This window comes from Vulpes lagopus, chromosome 11 (genome assembly GCF_018345385.1).
Source record: "Vulpes lagopus strain Blue_001 chromosome 11, ASM1834538v1, whole genome shotgun sequence".
Classification (NCBI taxonomy): Eukaryota; Metazoa; Chordata; class Mammalia; order Carnivora; family Canidae; genus Vulpes; species Vulpes lagopus.
Genome location: NC_054834.1, coordinates 46,105,918 through 46,125,425, shown reverse-complemented (window position 1 = coordinate 46,125,425; position 19,508 = coordinate 46,105,918). Strand labels below are relative to the sequence as shown.

The 19,508-nt window shown below is 33.6% G+C and overlaps 1 protein-coding gene across 14 annotated transcripts in view; it reads left to right on the top strand.

The window, feature by feature from the left end:
- Positions 1 to 19,508, top strand: part of KCNT2 (potassium sodium-activated channel subfamily T member 2) — a 409,501-nt gene that overhangs the window by 317,515 nt on the left and 72,478 nt on the right. For 11 of the 14 annotated variants that reach the window (XR_005990686.1, XR_005990687.1, XM_041774257.1 and 8 more), the window contains 3 exons: positions 3,844 to 3,915; positions 7,346 to 7,480; positions 15,512 to 15,623. Coding sequence is in view for 12 of the 14 variants with exons in the window: in XM_041774257.1 (XP_041630191.1) it covers positions 3,844 to 3,915; positions 7,346 to 7,480; positions 15,512 to 15,623 (319 nt within the window). In the remaining 2 variants the exon portion in view is untranslated. The remainder of the gene's footprint in view (positions 1 to 3,843; positions 3,916 to 7,345; positions 7,481 to 15,511; positions 15,624 to 19,508) is intronic. The other 3 variants (XM_041774260.1, XM_041774259.1, XM_041774253.1) reach the window with 1 other exon arrangement.

The following is a 19,508-nucleotide window of genomic DNA, read 5'->3' as shown; positions in this document are numbered from 1 at the left end:
GCTAATTACATTTGAATATAAGGGTAATTTTTATAATGAAGGCTTTTGTAAGAATATGATGTTTTAGACTCATAAACAGTCATCTTTTTTTTTTGAGATTTTATTTATTTATTCATGAGAGACAGAGAGAAAGAGGCAGAGACACAGGCAAAGGGAGAAGCAGGCTCCACGCAGGAAGCCTGACGTGGGACTTGATCCCGGGTCTCCAGGATCACACTCTGGGCTGCAGGTGGCGCTAAACCACTCTGCCACCAGGGCTGCCCAGCAGTCATCTTTCTTAATACAATCACAGTTAGGAGGGTGATTAATGATGTGTTCAATTTTTTTCTGTTTGCTATCATCAATTTTTGTGCTTGTTAAACTTTAATTTATTTTATTAACTAGTTGGATTCAGCATATTTTGTTTCGATCTACGCATATTTATTTTGTGCTAGACTATTTTCCTGTTAGGTTTATCTTTTATTGATTTAAAATACTTTTTTACATGTTAAGCAAGTATGATCTGTAAATTTTGTATAAGCATATTTTTCAACGTTTGTTTCTTATATGTTAAAATTTTTGTGATGAGGTTTACTGTTAAATCTGCAATTATTTTTACTACTTTTCCATAATGTAATTTCTTTTTTTTTTTAAGATTTTATTTATTATTCATGAGACACACACACACACACACACACACACACACACACAGAGGCAGAGACATAGGCAGAGGGAGAAGCAGGCTCCATGCAGGGAGCCCGATGTGGGACTCAATCCTGGGACTCCAGGATCACTCCCTGAGCAGAAGGCAGACACTCAACAGCTGAACCACCCAGGCATCCCTCCATAATGTAATTTCTAACATAGATAAGCCTTCTCTATTTAGCTTTCGGATTAAAAAGTACATACACTTTATTCTATCGCATTAATGGTTTTATTTTTCTACATTCCATTCTTCATCTGTACTTTATTTGGGAGTATAACATAAGAAAGGGACATTTCCTATTTTTATTAACGTTTTATGTTTTTGCTTCATGTTTTCTATGTAAAGGTTATGCTTTCCAATTAACTTTTAATATTAGAAAGATTAGTCTATTAAGAGCCTCTGATATCATTTATGTTACTCATTAATTACTAAGCAGTTTAGTGACATGAACACTGTTGCCAATTTATTTAAATGAGTTAACATAATACATGTAATTGTACAATTGCTGTATTCTTGATATCTCAAGTTTCATTGTGAACTATCTTTATTCATAGAAGTAGTAGATAAATTTATTTTCTATACAAGTTACATTTGCAAAAAAGTATGGCATATTAGACTCTTTATGTTAGATATGCTTCATCAAGAGTGTATATTTACCAGTTTCAAGGGCTTGATTTACCTTGTAATACAGTTAAATTCATGTAAGGATGAACCATGCTACCACAATACAAATGCTGGATTAATTTCTGAGTATGTAGAAGATTGCTTTGTAGAACATCGTAAATACACATTTGTGGCAGAATTGTGTAGGGCTAAAATTCATGAATTTCCTAAAGGAAGGCAATAATTTAAATTAAGTAACTTTAGTGATTCATACTGGATAAAGCAACAAAATACAAATGCCATATTTTCAATTTTTTAATTCTAACAGAAAGGTTGGCTTAAAGTAAGGACTTAATTTTGTCCTCAGTGACCCCAGTACTATTTATTATACAGATTTTCAATATCTTTATTAAGTTCAATTATTCAATAACATTTCATCCTGCTCTACTAGGCTTTAAATGGGGAAGATAGCATAAAGAACTTGAAATCATCTGAATTTAAAAGAATGAGTCAGATTAAAAGTGTGGTTTTTCCAGCCAGGGTACATATATCTGCAATTGATAATGAAGGATTATGGACCCATCTCTGCCACCTAAGGTATTGAACTATATGCACTTTATCTGACTAAAACTATATGAGAGTAAAAGGAGATGAAACAAAATAACAACCAAAAAAAGATACAGGCAAAATGATATTTCAAATTGCTGCAAAATCTCAGTACTGCCCCAGTCTTGTGGCACTTGTATCCTCACATGTGCTTCTATAGTCATGAGGTAGGGTAAGAAAGAGACATGTGGGTTTGAATCAGCAGTGAGAATGACACTTCTAATTTTAAGAAGCAGAGCAGTGCTCAGAGAACTAGAAGGCACTATAAAAAGATTGCTACTGGGACTGCTACTATTTGTTGAAGAGAAGATATGTCATAGCTTCAAAAATATCTATGTTCTATGATCCACTAATATCCCTTCTATGAATGTTTTGGAGTAAATGGTTAAAAAACTAATGGAAAATGTCATTCAAAGATGTTCATACCAGTATTATTTATAACAGCTAGATATTGGAAATAACTTCAGTAGCATAAAAGTGAAAATAATTATAAATTGAATAATTGAGGACTTTTAAAATGAATTGTAGTACCTCTATAATATGTAATAATACATGGCCTCTTAAAATGCCTAACAATGAAATTTAATGATGGGAGGAATTGATCAACATTACAATAGTGGTAGTCTTTGGAAGATCATCTTTTTTCATTTCACTGTATTGTGATTTCTTTTTCTTTATTTTTTTTTAATTTTTTTTTAAATTTATTTATTATAGTCACAGAGAGAAAGAGAGGCAGAGACATAGGCAGAGGGAGAGAAGCAGGCTCCATGCACCGGGAGCCTGACGTGGGATTCGATCCCGGGTCTCCAGGATCGCGCCCTGGGCCAAAGGCAGGCGCCAAACCGCTGCGCCACCCAGGGATCCCGATTTCTTTTTCTTTAGAGTGTAAAGGGATAAGAGGATGATAAACAGAAAGGAAATAAATCAGGGAGGAAAAGACTTCATCTAGCTGGGGTATTTTAGGTTCTACACTTCCCTTTCCCTAGAATTTCCGTCACTTTCTCTTTTACTGGCAAACATCCAGATTAAATATAACCTCTGTGAAATGATCCCTAATTCTGCCTTCTGACTTCAACCTATTGTTTATATTTTCTGATTAAAACACATACTGTAATTGTGTGCTCTTGTACATGTGTTCCAAAAATTGTATTTCTTATAGTACAAGGTTAACACAATATGCCTTACTATATTGAAATGTCTGTTATATTAAATGTTTTGTATATATATATATATATGCTGAATGAATAGATACATTAAAGAATGAATAACTTTATAAAACGAATACAGTAGATTAAGTGATTTTTAAGGAAGCATGCAAGTTTATGATGGTTTCCTCAAATATGCATATAAGTAAAGATTTCAATAAATATTTGCTCAACAACATATGTGGAGTAAGTCAATTTTTAAAAAGTGAATTACTTTAATTTTAATTTTCTTTAATAGATTTGTTACATGGGTGCATATACTATGTTTATTGATTGATATACTGATATATTAAGGGTCATGTTGTAATTGTGGATATTCCTTAGAGAAAAGTGCTCTTAATAAACATGCTAATTTAGTTCTCTATGCTTTGGGCTATCTAAGAAAAAAATCACTAATTTCTCATTTTATCCCTCCTCTGCATGAATAATTTTTAAACTCATTGTAAGACTTTTTAGTTATAATTAAGAGTATCGATTGATTCAGTAGTTTTGTAGAATAATGCCATAATGTTTCTGATTTAGAAAGCAGAAATACAAGTTTTTATAATTCTGAGTGTATTGTATATTCCTAACAAGTACAAATGACATTTACTAATTAATGTTAAGATAAAAGGCACTTAAAATTAATCTTGTCAACAGTGTTTAGTTTTGGAAATGCAAACTAAGTCAACTTACTTCCTTTCCCTAGAAGAGCTGCCACTGTTGTGACATTGTGTTTCATTTTGTAACCCATCTGCTACTTAGGCCAGATATGCATTTTCTGGATGCAATCTGTTGGTTTCCAATGGTTTACTACATGGTGGGCTCTATTGACAAGTAGGTGACAAAATCTTTGGCACACTAACTAGTGTGGTGTCCTGTGGTTTGTCATGTGCTGTGCCCCCGTGTTGCATGATGAGTGTAATTTGCCATTTCAGTATTGCAAATATGGTGTATTTTGCATGCAGAGCTTATGTTCTCGTGTTATACATCTTGTATTCAAACTTCTTAAGCAGTAATCTGTTGTTGAATTAAAACAAATCTTGCTGCATGTGAATTTCATCACTTTTGTTTAGTTTCTAAAGCTATTTCAGTTTTGTGTTGTCTCTAGCAATGTTATTACTATGGGCCTAGGGGTAGAGAAAATCTAAGGGTTCAGTGTTATGATGCATTGATATCATTGTCGTAACTTCTGGAAACCATCAAAATAATTTAGAGATGCTCCTTTTAAGCCAGATTTATAAACTGGAGCATTTCCTTAAGAGCTTACTTTATTCTAGCAACATTTATCAGTCTATAATTTCTAAAAATATGTTAATTAAAAAGTCAAATGTGTGCAATGTGTTAGGATTAAAATGCAAATTCTTTTATATGGATGAACTTGATATTATAAAAATATAAAACTAAAGATCATAAGACTAATATGCTTATAAAAATGTGTTAGCTTTTTATTTAAAAAAAAAAAATGTCAGCCAGAGTCTTCAAAACAAAATGCGAAAGTTATCAATTAAGAACTTTCATGCTTATGTTTTGTCCTATAGATGAAAAAACAAAGTGTTGTATCTTTGGAAGTGCTTATTGGCTGTGGATGCATTAAAAAGCAAACTGACATTTATTTAACTTCTATTCTACATTAATATAATTTGCATCATCAGTCACCTTAATACTAACCAACTAACTAAGATGTAGTTAGATGTACTATAGTTACTATTTAACGTGAAATCAACTGACACTTTATCTCTAATAATATTACTTTGATAGTATTCTATTGAAATTCATTAGAAAAACAGGATACTTAAAAAAGTAAATAAATCTCCCATCTTTCTTTACTCATGTAAACTATGAAATGAATTCTTTCTTTATAAAAGGTTTATGATGAGTATAAACCGAGAGGATCAAATGCCTATGATTAGAGATGAAACAAGATTGGCTACAGGTTGATCATTATTGAAGCTTGGTTGGGTGATTGGAATATGGAGGTTCACTGTATTGTTACTCTTTTTTGCTAATGATTGAAATTTTTCTTAGAAAACCAAAAACACCTTTGAATTAAAACATTTACAAACAGTCCCATATATTCATATATTCACGTCTCCTCAAAAAAGAAGGCTTAGAAAACGGTAAAAAGGAAGTTGTTGCCATTTAGATTATCTGTAACTTTTTTCCCCGAATATTGACTTTTTTCCTTAGGCAGCCATCTGGTGGCCAAACTGTGTAAAGCAACCGTGCTGATAAAAAATTAACCATAGCTTCACAGAAAGGATAGTATGGAGAGATTTTAGACGTGGCGATATAAGAATAAATTGGTAACTGGATAAAAAAGGAAAAAAGAATAAAATGTAATATTAAATGGATATAAAAATAAATAATTTAAAGTTAAAACCTGAAGAACAAAATGTTTCCACATTGTTCTGAAATGCCATTGCAATTTTATGTATTTTCTATAGATTTAAACTCATATTTAAGCATGATTACTAAGCTCACTTGCCAAGGTTATATGTCAACTACAACAGCCAATATTTTGAGTATGGAATTAATTGATACGTATAGATATATGTAGCTATAAGCTATTTAGCACAGGTACACATAGTGAAATTCTTTGTCAAGTTTCAATTTCATTGATTTATTATTGACAAAATATTCATTTTTCCCATCATAACTTATGTCCGTATATCCTTTAACAGCCAAGCTTACCTTCTGTCACTTTATCTTTCCCTTTTCTTATATAGATAATTATAATGGAGAGATTATGTTTTATTAGAGGGAAAAGATTGTAAGAGCTGAAATAGAAGTGATTTTAAAATCATAGTATGGTAGGTTGAAGGCATATGACTTGGGCATCATTTTTGTAGCCCATAAGGAAACCATATCACATTACTTTTCTATTTATTTCGTTTTTTTTAAAGTATTTTAATAGATATACAAACAGTTAGGAATTTGAGTTAAAGGAACATCCAAATAAAGTATTTCTAGGGATTAAACTTGATCATCATATCGATTGGAAATTATGGACCTGGCTCTTCTCACCATAGGAAATTTATTTGGAATAATATTCTGTTTCCACAGTTTTAGCCATAAAATCTCTTCCGCAGAACATTGTTCCTGATTCAGGCAAAATAGTTTTTTCTGGTCTACTCCTAGGGATTGTAGACCCAGAGCTTTGGTAATACTCTCTCACCTTGGAACAGAACAAGAAATCCTGCCTCCTACCTTACCATAAGAGGGAAATATTTCCCTCTATTGGCTAGTTCAGCCAATCACATGCTCAGCAAAGATCCTCAGGGAACTGACCCTTCCATTTAAGTAATCTAAAAGGAACTCTACTGTCCTTTATGTTCTCCACTTCATATTTTAAATCAGAAGATGTAGACATCAATCAGCCCGATTCTTCTCTGTCTTCAGTCTTTGTACCTAGAACAGTTTTATACTCCTTCAAGTTTAATTTTCTTTATCTAATTCAGTCTGATTTTTCTAGTTTGTATGAGGCAGAGGCAGGGAGATAGTGGTTTCTTTGTTTAAAACCTTAATGGCAATATTATCTCTTAATTCAGTGAGAGAATGCTAGTGTTAGTCAGTGAGAGGGGAGGAGACTGATTTTTATAATTCATAGGAACTTGTATCCTGGTTTAGCAGTTATTTCACACAATCAAAGAAATCAAGTTATTAAATCACTAGCTCAAAAACTTTAGTTTGGCTGAATGGTTAAGTCTGATTACAACTGATATTTACATATTTTCCATGCTCATGACCGCGTAGAATCAATCTTTAAAACATAGTACACAAAGAAATAATATACATTTAAAAACAAACATTTCACAATTTAATATATCCTTGTTGGGTTAGACCATCTAAATTAATATAAGTATTCATTTCTACTCTTACCAGAAGTACCCTAGGGATTAAAAAATATAAATATCATGTCTTTGAAATACTGTGCCAACCATAAAAAGACAGTTCTAACATGCTTTATTTCTATTTGATTGCAAAATGGGTATTTTTCATGTTTTAGTTACATAATTTATAAATACTATTAAGTAAAAATTCTTAACGCATAATGCTTTGAAACGTTTGAGATCTGATGAAACATAAGTAGCTCAAAAATGCAAGTTATTTCATATCAGCAGAGAATATTGTATTATAATTCCTATTAACATCTAACAGGGTTAACTGTGTGAAAACCTATACAAATGCAGTGGGTAAGCAAGCACTGATCCCTGTATTGTGATTTATTGAAAGTCCATTTTTTCTCTGTTGATTTTTATCAAAGCCTAGATGATTTACTCAGGTGTGGAGTGACTTTTGCTGCCAACATGGTGGTTGTGGACAAAGAAAGTACCATGAGTGCAGAGGAAGACTACATGGCAGATGCCAAAACGATTGTAAACGTGCAGACCCTTTTCAGGTAAATGTCTCAATAACTCAGTCCTGTGGCTTACTCATTGCTAAATATCTGTGAAATATTTGACTCTGATTCTGTTCATAAGGAATGAACATGAGATAATTACACTGAAGCTATGTTCTTTCATTTGATCCAAAAACAAGTGCTTATTTAGCATCTAGTGTATGACTGGCACCATATGTTTAATTTTTTAACTCAGGGTCATCATTCTTTTAAAAATAAATAATAAGCAGAATAATAAATCTGCTTTCTTCTATGGTTTAACAATAACCAATTCTGAATCCTTTGCAGTTGTAGTCAAGATTTATGATAGACCATGCATATTCTAATTTTGGTTTTGTATCTGAGAGTGGCCAAAAGTATGCATTTACAATCTAGATGACTAAGAATGAAATATTTTAAGTCTGTAAACAGGTAATTTACCCATGTTAAGAGCCAAGTCATAACCTTATCACAGACTTTGGAACAATATAGCATCAAACTTATCTGATGCCTCTATCCTGGAGGTTTCAGTAGATACTATGTGACTTTAAGTATATTTCTTAACTTCATAGAAATTCAGTTTCCCTCATCTATAAAATGCATGTAGAAAATAATTATCCTTCTTGCAGCGTTAATGTCAGGACCTGAAATTAGGCAGATGAAGAATCTGTCACAGCATCCTGAATATTCTGAATATTGACTCTCAACTTACATAAGAACCTCTTATTTCAGAAGGAGAACAAATGTGCCCTCTGAAGTTATTGTAATGTGAAAGTTCATTTAGAATATAGCTAACTAGTTATTGAGCTATATGAAGCGGTACATTTAAAGGCAGCATAGCACATGTTTAAAATATGACAGACATGTAAGTATTTTTTTTCTCCAGAGAATGAAAAAAGAAATTACAAGTAGAAAATTAATTCAGAGGGATGAGATTTATAGCCAGTGAACAAAGTGAAATCATACCTTTTTATTCCATGCATGGCAAAAGCTAGTTACATTTTCAACAGGAGAGGATCCTGGGTCTTTTTGATTAAACATACCATTTTAATTTTTAACTTATCATGAGTTTGTTTCTATTATGGTAAAGTTTCAATCGATTTGACTTTTATTATATATTCTATGAATGAGTAATTTTAATTTCAAGATAATGGTAGATAAATAATAATAAATTCTCATCTTACTGAAAGATCCAAAGGTGCTAATCTTTTAAAACTAACTGACCAGAATAACTAAGAGCAGATACATGTGTGGTGGCATTATCATTATTTCACTAAGTACATAACAATATTTTTTAGGAAAAAACAATTCTATGGAACTTTTTAATGGATTGGTCCTTAAGCTGCTGGTCAATGCATGCTAAATGAGGCTAGTCTTATGTAATAAAGCACAAAAGTGAAGATGCTGGTAGATCCCCATGTTGTATACAATGTTATTTATATAGACAAATGACCAAAATTATGCAGATTTTGTAGTATCATTTTATAGGTGCAGTCAGTTACCACTCTCAAGAGTGACCTCAAGGTCACTTTCTCACATTCCTTGAAGATTTTGGTTCCTGATTCACTGTGACTCTTGACAACCCTGTTTTTACAATCATTCTTGATAATTTCAACAATTCTACATAGACAGTCCTTTCAATATCTTACCTTAGCCACCTGTGCTCATGATCTTAGCCTTTACCTTGAAGTACCAATAATTTTACCCTCCATCTTCTCACTTCATTCAGGTCTCTGAGTACTACTAATTTTCTACCTCATTTCTTCTAATACCCCCAATTCTCAGCAATCTTGTCTTCACTGGAACTTACTATCTATTCATTCTACTACTTTTTCACTTGTCTTACTTAGTTACTCGAGAGCTTTTCTTCCATCTTACCAGATTAAATTCCAAGATCAATCATTATAATCACTCCTGTGCTGAAACCTTAAGCAGATAATTACTGATTATTTACTATGAACTAATACCGATCTCAACTCTCTTTCCCATTCTCCCTTCCTCCCTCTCAGTGTTCTTTCAGGTTCGCTGCCCACTACCTAGTATGAAATTCTTTAGAGACAAGTGACAGATCCCAGGGATAGAATCCAGTTATCTTCATAAGTGAGCAATACACAACCAGAAATCTAGTCACAGTGACTAGATACCAGGCTATTTATGTTTAAGGTGTAAGGCTCCATCTCTAAGGGAACATTGAATATACAAGAATGAATAGTGTTAAAAATGATTAAGGAAGACCATTTAGGTGATACGATTAAACTTTATATAACACTTCATGAAGCAGGCAGTCTCCATTCCTAAGGGCCCAGGGAGGGTGGGAGGCAGGAAACTCTTACAGGAAAAAGAAAAAGGAACAAGAAAAAGAAAAACAGAAAATGAAGAAGGAATAAAGAAATAAATAAGTATAGATCCCAGGGTTGCCTTGGTATTTGGGGATTGGGTGACTGGGTATACTGTGTTTCTGGTCAGGTGGCGTATTTATTGGAATCAAATGACAAAACTAAAACAATTTAGTGACGAGTTTCATATCCTTTATTCAAGGGAAAATAGCCTGTGGATTGGAGAAGTTCAGTGCCTCACCGGCAGAGAAACACTTTTCCAGAGAGATTTTGGGCAAGAGTGAGATTTATAGATGTTAGAAAAGGTAAATGGAAACAGGAATGATTGGCTAGGAGGCCAGGCATTTCCTGGTCAGTCTAGTAGGTCCTGTTTTTCCCAAAAGCTGAACTAGCTAAAGCTGATTTGGAGGATAGATATTGGTGTATATTAGGATTCCTTAATAGGTATTTACTGTAAATACACGTGACTTAAGTTTAGATTTGTGATGTGGACTGGTCCACTGAGGCAGCCTCCATTTTGAGGTCCTGAAATGCAAATTAATTTATCACAGAGACACAAAAGTTATCTAAGTTTTAATTTGCTCACATGGCAATCCAGTGGGAAAGCTGTGTCTGGGGCCTAGAAATTTATTTCAGTAATATTATCTCTAAAATATCTCAGCCAATCCTTGTATCTTCATGAACATCATTAATTTCCTCAAATGAGAACCAAATTATAATCTTCTTGGCATCTGTATGTATTAAGGAAATTAAGATTACCTTATGGTGTTGCTCTGTATGGGGAGATGCTACATTTTATTTTAGCATTTGGAAATGACTGTGTAGCTATTTGGGCCCATGCCATTTTAACTTGATTACTTTGACATTCCGTTTTGATGTGGGGGCATTTTGACTTTTACATTTTCAGCTCTTAAAAGGACTAAGGAATATGTTAGAAAAATCTTCAATCTGTCTTGTATTAGAGCCCAGAAGACAAGAATGAGATGGAATTCAAATATGAAATGAAAGTAACAGTGCTCTAGTTCACAAGTTACTGATGTAACTGATATGACCTGTTTTGCCATTCTGGAATGAGGTTAAATTTATTATTATTGATACCCTCAAATTAATCACTGGAACTCCTACCCACCCAGCTTACTAGGACATAAAGTTTAACTTGACAACTATTCTCTCCAGATTGTCCAAGGGCCTTTCAGAGTTAGTCTCAAAAGACCAAAAGCAAAGTAGGAGAGTCTCATTAATTTTCCAGCAGTATATTTGGGGGTGAGAGTGGAGTGTAGGAAGAGTTAGAGGAGATATGGGGGCATGGAGAGAATTCCTTTTCATCTGGAACTGCATTTATAACTTAGTATATGTGCTGCCAAAGTGAGCACATGCATTTATAACTTAAACATAATTTTGATTGAAAACTGGACTACACATTTCAATGTGTCTTTATCCAGCGTGACAATTGTGGATTTGCTGGTTAAGCCCCTGCATGTTTCTTTCAGAGAACCGATTCAGGGTTTTCCACATCCAGGGTCTAGAACTTGGCATACATATATTTGATGAGCACTCCTGAAGTTTGTGCAGTTCTCCAAATTGAAAGAAAAGCAGGTCCTTACTTTAAAATTTAAGTTTCTCTTGTTAAAGTTTTATCTAAGAAGCACTTGGTATTTTTTAAAATATTGCCTGTTTTTACCTTTTTATGAACAAGGGTTAATATCCAAACTAAATTTAAACAAGCAAGACAAAATATGCCTTGAATCAAAATGAACCACTTCAAATTGACTATGTCAGACTGACTATCAAAATGCTCTACTTTGGGAATGTTTGGTCTGTCAATGGCATTTATCATTATTCTCATTTAAGTAGGGAGGGAAAAAAGCAACATTGAAAGCAACTTACTGGCTCAGCCTATCCTGTATTGGAAAAAAAAGGGCTGATTCAAGCTAATGGCCTAACTCTGTATGAGGAGAAGAAAAAGTGAGAAAACTTTTTCTAGAAATTAAAAAGCAAAGGTTTTTCTAGAGAGCACACAGGATAATTAAACATTAGTTTAATAGAGAATGGGTACAAACGTAAATATTTTGTAAATGTTTAAAGATAAACTAAGACATTAAAAATGGTAAGAGTTTATCTGAACAAAAATCAGTTTAGAAACACTTGGAAGACAGGAGGGAGGGACTTACAGAGAAGAGGTGGGAGCAAAGCAAGGAAATTATTTGATATGCAACAGCTTAAGCAGTTGTATTATATGAGAAAGCCTAGTTGACTGTGATTGGTTATCCTTTGGTTTTGATTTTTTAGCTTTGAGACATTTATAGGCTGAGAGGTTGGTTGCTTAAGTAGCCTGCAAAAATATTACAACCTTTTCAGTCTAATGGTCACCTTATTTAATTAATTTAACATTGATTTTCTCTGCAATGTAAAAGTCTAGGAGTGACTTAGTTCAGAAGTCCCTTGGGCTGATTTTGTTTTAATATGAAGATATTTTTGTTTTTGCTTTTTTCCCTAAAATTTAGCTGATCAAACTGGTAAGATAACCAGTGCTCTGTCAATGGAAACATTCAGTCAAGTCATGGATCTGTGATCTGTTTGGAACGGAGAAATTTCTGCATTAACCCGGTGTAGGTCAGGAGGACCTCTACAAACACCTGCAGTTGTGATTTATTCACGTGGTATTATTGAGCATCTAGTAAGTTTGGGGACCATACAGGATGCTATGGCTGCAGTGGTGCCTAAGGCAGACATAGTGATCAGTAGTGATTAAGGCATCCTCGCCTTGGGTTGCTGCTGATAGTCTAAGCTGGGAAAGTATTAAAGGAGTCATTTAAAAATTTAACTGGAGGATGATAAGTGTGGCAACTACTGAAAAAAGTATAATGTTATATAGGTCCAGGCAACAAGAATATATGATTTAGTTCAGTGGATCAAGGAACACCTCCCTGAGAAATTGATAATCTTTTAGTTAAAGATTAGACTAAGCCAGCAAAGAAAGGAGTAGAGCATTCCACATGGGGGCAGCATAGCCAAAGGCTCTGAGGTATTGGCTTAGTAGAGCCTGGTAACAAGTTGATTTTCTTTACAAGAATAACAGGGAGGAAACCACTGAAGGATAAAGTTTTAAAATACTATTTTAGCTACAATGTGAAGAGTGGGGGAGAGCTGCTCAGAAGACTTGCATCCCCAGGACACTAAAAGCATAAATGGCAAGCTAAGAAATGAAAATAAGCAAAAGAAATTGCCTTTAGCTTAGCACAAGTAGTCATACATAGTCTTACTGAGGAAATAACATACACATACATACACATGGGAAATAACATAATTGAAAACATTGATAATGAATACATATAAGTATGAGAATGATTCCTTTATATAGTACAAAAATATTTTTTATTATTTTGATTGGTTTGCATGGATAATTTTATTTTATTTTTTTTCTTTTTTTTCATGGATAATTTTAAATACAGGAGATATCTGACATTTATTATAGTTTCATTTATTACTAACTCAGACCTAAGATGTTTAAAAAGTATTTGTAAATAATTAAGACATATTCATATTTATTTTAGTCCTGATAGTTAATTGTAGTCTAAAAGTAGTGTACATGTATCTAAGTGTGTGTACCTATATATAGTTAGGTATATTATATATAGTGTGTACTTATATATAAGTGTATGCTCCCCTGTTACGCAGAAACATCATTCCCAGACACCAGAATAGATCAAAATTTATAGTGTAGCACACTAGTTCAGTATTTTTATTAAAATATTCTAAACATTTTCCAGATTTGTATGATCTTATATTTGTTTTGCTTGAATATATAATTCCAGCTAGTCTCAAAGTTCTCCCAGTGGTCTAGGAAATAAAGTGGTGTGTTTTTCATCTTTGTGTTGGTTAGCATAGCTGGGCATGTCTGTCAAAACTACTTTTTGAATACATTAAGAGAACTCTTCCATAGAGATTTTGCACATCTCCATAATGATACTTCTATCACTCAATCAGAACATAAATTGTAGAGAAGTTTTAAATAGGAAAAAACATTATTTTTCAACTGTAATATTGCTTTATTATGATCCTAATACTTAGAGAAGATAGACTTTTTATGTCATTTTATTTCTAAAGTATTTTATATTCAAAATGTGTCTTAGGTCATATTAATGCCCAGATATAGATTTACAGATTAATATTTTGAGGATACATAATTAAATCTATTTCAGAACCAAATTTATAAATGAATGTAATTAATACTTTGTAGATCTAAAAGGCAATGCAATAAAACATTTCATTATTTAAATATTATTCAGTTATAGATTTTCACTAGGTGGCAGACTTAGATAATGCATTCACTTCCTCAGTTTAAAATAACAATAGAGAGGTTCTTTTATACAGAACAGAAATGGTACATCGTATACATTTTTTTTAGTTCTAATTTTCACTCTAAGACACTTAAGTACAATGATCAGGTCACTCAGTCATATTACCACTCACTTTTACTCAGACCTCAAATATATAGCTATATATATATTTCTATTTGATATAATGTGGAAAAGTATTATATCACCCAAGTAATCGTAGATGTATCCAAAGTTAAAGTAAAAATATCTATGGAAGAAAAAGCTATATTTCTCAGAGAAAATGAATATTTCCTAAAAGATGAAATATATTTTCATTGGTTTGCAAGTACATTTTTCTCACAAATTACTTTTCTGGCCTTATATCTCAACACTATCCTAGATGCTTCTCCTAAGCTATCCATTCACTGGTGTCATAATGCTATGTGATCTGTGAAGTCTCAGCCATATTTATCACCCCTGGAAAAATATGTACAGCCTTATAATTTATAAATTTTTATAGTTTCCCCTAGGTAGTAGGGTCTAATTTAAAGGCAAAAATTTCACTTTATACTTCTTTTTATGTCCTGGAGACCAGAGCTAACTAATAACAAACACCTGATAATTATTTGTTAACTTAGATATCAAATATTGCCTTAAGTAAATAAAAATAACAATAATGTAGTTATGATCTGACAACTACTATTGTGTGTGTGTGTGTGTGTATGTGTGTGTCTGTGTTGGGAGAAGGAAGTGAATAGGAAGAAAGCTAATGCAAAGCTATGGGACACGTGAAAACTCTCATGATCCTTTTAGAATAACACTATCAACTGAACCTTGGCCTCAATTCATTTTAATGAAATGTTATTTCAGCTAAAATATTTCTCTTTCAGAAGTTCATTGTAGCAAGATTTGACATTTAAAACTGGATATGATAAGAATAGGGAATCTTAGAAGATCAAAGAACTCATATTATGGACAATAAGCTCATCACATGAAATCTTTGTCAATCAGCATATTCATCTTATAAATTTTTATTTTAACATCTACAATGTCACCTTCTAACTTCTTAAATCAGCTTCATGAGTTTCTCTTCTATGCAATTTTATAGTTGTAGAGAGAAATATCTAATAAAAGACAAATTACTAAATTTATTTTTTTTTATAGTGCTAAAATGTTGGTTAAAGAATTCTTTGGAAAATAGTGTTTCATTTTTCTTGCACTGTGCAGTTTATGTGGCAATGCCTGCTGCTGTAATTGCATGTAGTTTTATGCCCAAGGCTAGGAATCACTCACCCATAAATATGTTGTTATAAAAAAAATACCATATTGGATTGTTAGTGTAATGCAAATGTTTTTTTTGGTGTTGTTGTTGTTGTTGTTGTTTTTTTTTAATGTAGGTTGTTTTCCAGTCTCAGTATTATCACAGAGCTTACTCACCCAGCCAACATGAGATTCATGCAATTCAGAGCCAAAGACTGTTACTCTCTTGCTCTTTCAAAACTGGAAAAGGTAAGACTTCATATTAAGGAAGTTGTATTCAACTATTTTTCTTGAAAGAGTAACTCTGAAATTCCTATAAATAGGAAGAAATGCCATGAGGTAGTAAAAATAAAAATGCTGTTTTGAATTTTTATTTTGGAGCTAAAATCTTAGTTTACAATGTTTTTAATGTGAATTGAAGGATTTGAACCATTTGTATCACAAGTGAATATAATGAAGATATCTTGTTCTCTCATTTATTATACATTGAAAGCATGATCTATGAAAGAGTTAAATGCAACAAGAATGTATATACTCACTTATAATGTCAGTTATATTGATAACATCATGAGTGCTATGTCAAGAAATCTGTGTTAACAGAGGGCTTTGCAGTTTAAAATAATCCTTAAAGCCCTAGAAAAGTTGTAGGCTTTGTTGAAAGTTAGCTTCCCAAATGTCACCAACATAATCTGAGACAAAGCTGAGTTTATTGCTTACTTAGATAAGGGAGACTGTCACCTCAGGAGAGCTTTGGCAATGCTTCAGAGCTGAGAAAGCAAAGTTAAGGTTTCTTGGGTCTGGGAAATCTTATTTAATGAGGGCCTTTGGAATGGGGATTTGATTAGGATTGGGAAAGGATCAGGGTAATGTGAAAGGACAAAGTAGGATTGCAAAGTCATGTTATGTGGACAGAAAGGTGTGATTTCCACTCTCAATGTCTAGACTGAGTGTGGTGGTAAATGGTTTTGGTATCCAGCATTTACTTGATACTAGTATACTAGAAGAATTTCATGTAAGAGAAGACAGTACGATTGAATCTTTTACATGTGAAAATGTATTAACTCTATGCCATCTTCATTGTTTATGACAGTATAAGAGGTACAGATAAGAATGCCTTACATTTGTTGTTGTTGCTGTTTGGTTAGTTCATTTTTTATTTCATTTTGATTACCTATTATGCCACTGTCTGAATTCCTAGGAGACATATTGCTGAGTAAGGCCGTTACTGCTCTCTGGTTTGTTGATTACCATTATTAGGACTGGTCACATATGTTATGTTCGTGGAGACTTCCCACTGTTTCTCTGTAGTCATAGTTAAGTTGCTGTTAGGCATTGCCTTCAGGAGAGGAAACAGTTTAATTCAGGTGAAATAGCTTTTCCAAGATTATATATCTATCAGGTTAGTGCAGTAAGAGATTCTTAAAGATAGTGGGGCACCTGGGTGGCTCAGTAGTTGAGCATCTGCCTTTGGCTCAGGTCGTGATCCTGGGGTCCTGGCTGGGATCAAGTCCCACATTGGGCTTGTGGGGAGCCTGCTTCTTCCTCTGCCTATATCTCTGCCTCTCTCTGTGTGTCTCTCATGAATAAATAAAATCTTAAAGACATTAATGTTCAGAACAGGAAATTTCCACAATGCCACACTGCTTTAACAAAATGGAAAGGGTGGCAAGCATGGCTAAATTGGCTCAGCACCCACAAGCAAACCGAGTTATCAGAAATCCAGCTGGAATCAGCACTGGCGTGGTGTCTGATGGTTTCCTTTGCGATGAAGTGAGGGAGAATTACCTAGTGATGAATACAAACTCTGATGTCAGATTGGTCCATTTCTCGACTGTTTTTTGGGAATGGAACCTGGCTAAATTATTTACACATTGATAGCTTTGGGATTCTTCTCTAGAAATAGTGGTAATAGCTAAATAATAGGGTCATTGCAAAGATTGCACCACATGATCTGTCCAAAACATTTAGCCCAGTTTTGGCATATAATCAGTATTCCAATAAATGGTACTATACACATAATTATAAATTATTGTGAATGTGACTAATAAATATTCTGTTCTGTGTATTCAGTTTTATGCCAAGTGAGTGGATGTTTCAAGGTCATAATTGTAGAAAATATTTTCAGTAGTGTTGAGTATATATGTCTATATGATTGTGTCTTCTACCAACCTAGAAATCCTCTTCACACACGTAGTAAAGTTTTACTTGAATAAACATTAAACCATACTGTGATATATATCTCAGGCAATCCACTAAAGAGATTGCGAATACAAAGGTATCTCATTCTTTTATATAGCTAGGAAAACACAATCATTTGCATACATGTTAATTGTCTTAGTATAAAGGAAAAATAAAACTTCTTGTATATTTGCAACAAGCAAGAAGTTACAACTTCCAGCCAGATTCCTAGGGTAATCTTCCGAAGAGACAGACAGGATGCTTAATGTTCACACTTCAGAAAGATAGTTCCAAGACTTCTAAGAAAGACTTCACTGAGATACAAAACTGGCTAGAGATTATTCAGATTTTCAAAAGGTTTGCATCCCTCTGAAAGAGACAGTGAAAAGGATTTATAATTGCAAGTTTTCTAAAAGAAATGCTCTTGGAAAAAAGCGGAAAGGAGGCAGTTTCCTTCTCTTTTGGCATCAGGGAAATTCGTTTATTTTTTAGATTTGTATTTACCCTTACATATACTAGATATTTCCCAAAAAGAGTAAAGGAATTCAGTATATTCTTGAATTATTAAGGAGTAGAGGGGCTCAGGGAATTGGAATTGAAACCAGTTGGTTTGGAGGTTATAAAGCCATAGAAGATTTGTTTCAATTCAGTTACTACCATTATATCCATTGAAACAGGGATTTTTGTTACATAGAAACTTTTTAGACTAGTGCTGTTATAACTTAAATTGTGTTCCTGCCCCTCAAAAAAGGATGTGTTGGAGTCCTAGCCTCCAGTGTCTCTGAATGTGTGATCTTATTTGAAGATACGGTTTTTATAGAGGTAATTGGATTAAAGAAGCCATTGAGGTGGGCCCTAATCCAGTACAGCTGGCATCCTTATAAAAAAGGGTAAATTTGGACACAGAGACAGACACACATAAAGGGAAGAGAATGCGAAGAAAAACAGGGAGAAGATAGCCATCCAAAAGCCAAGGAGAGCAGCCTAGAACAAATCCTTAGCTTACTGCCCTCAGAAGCAATCGGTGTTACTGACACCTTGATTTCAGACCTACAGCCTCCAGAACTCTGACGCAATAAACTTCTGTTGTTTAAGGTACCAATCTGTAGCTTTGTGATGGCAGCCCTAGTAAACTAACGCATGTGCCATCAATGGCATAGTAACTGTTCATTTCCAGTCAGTGCTTTTTATCTGATATAAATACAGCTAACTTATCATTTAAAATAATTATCTTTTGGGCACCTGGGAGGCTCAGTTGCTTAAGCATCTGCCTTTGCCTCAGGTCATGATCCCAGAGTCCTGGGGGGAGGATGATCCCTCCTCTGCGGGGGGAGCCTGCTTCTACCTCTCCTTCTGCTGTCCCCCTTGCTTGTGCTCTCTCGCTCTCTCTCAAATATATACATAAAACCTTTAAAAAGAAAATAAGTAATTATCTTTCTGTATTTGTATTCTGGATACAAGGAGATATTTTTAGGATTGGGAAATTGATCTTTATTTCCAGTATTTGAGTAACACATTCTAGAGTTATTGGCTGAGGATAGGTAGATTTTTAATCTTTTGAACATATTTATGAATATTCTTTTATTCTATCTATAATTAGATGCACTTTCATTTTCACAGATAAAGCCATCACCTTTAGAAACATAATCAAGGTTTTAAATTAGAAACAACAGCTTGGCTGCTTAACATACTTTTTTTGACACTAAGTGGTTTTCATTTAAATTTAAGAAGTGCTAGAATTTGTTAGAATAAGTGTGGAGATTAGATTGCATTGACCCTGGCTGCTTTACTTGTGTGATGATTTCATTTGGGTGATTTCCTGATAGACCTTGAACTCTAATAGAACACCGGTTGCCACTGATAATCTGTAAGGATTCTTGGTAGAGGCCACTCAAGAATATCCAGAATAATCATTTCCATTAGGAAAAGGAGAAAACTGAGAGCACAGAAGGTTCA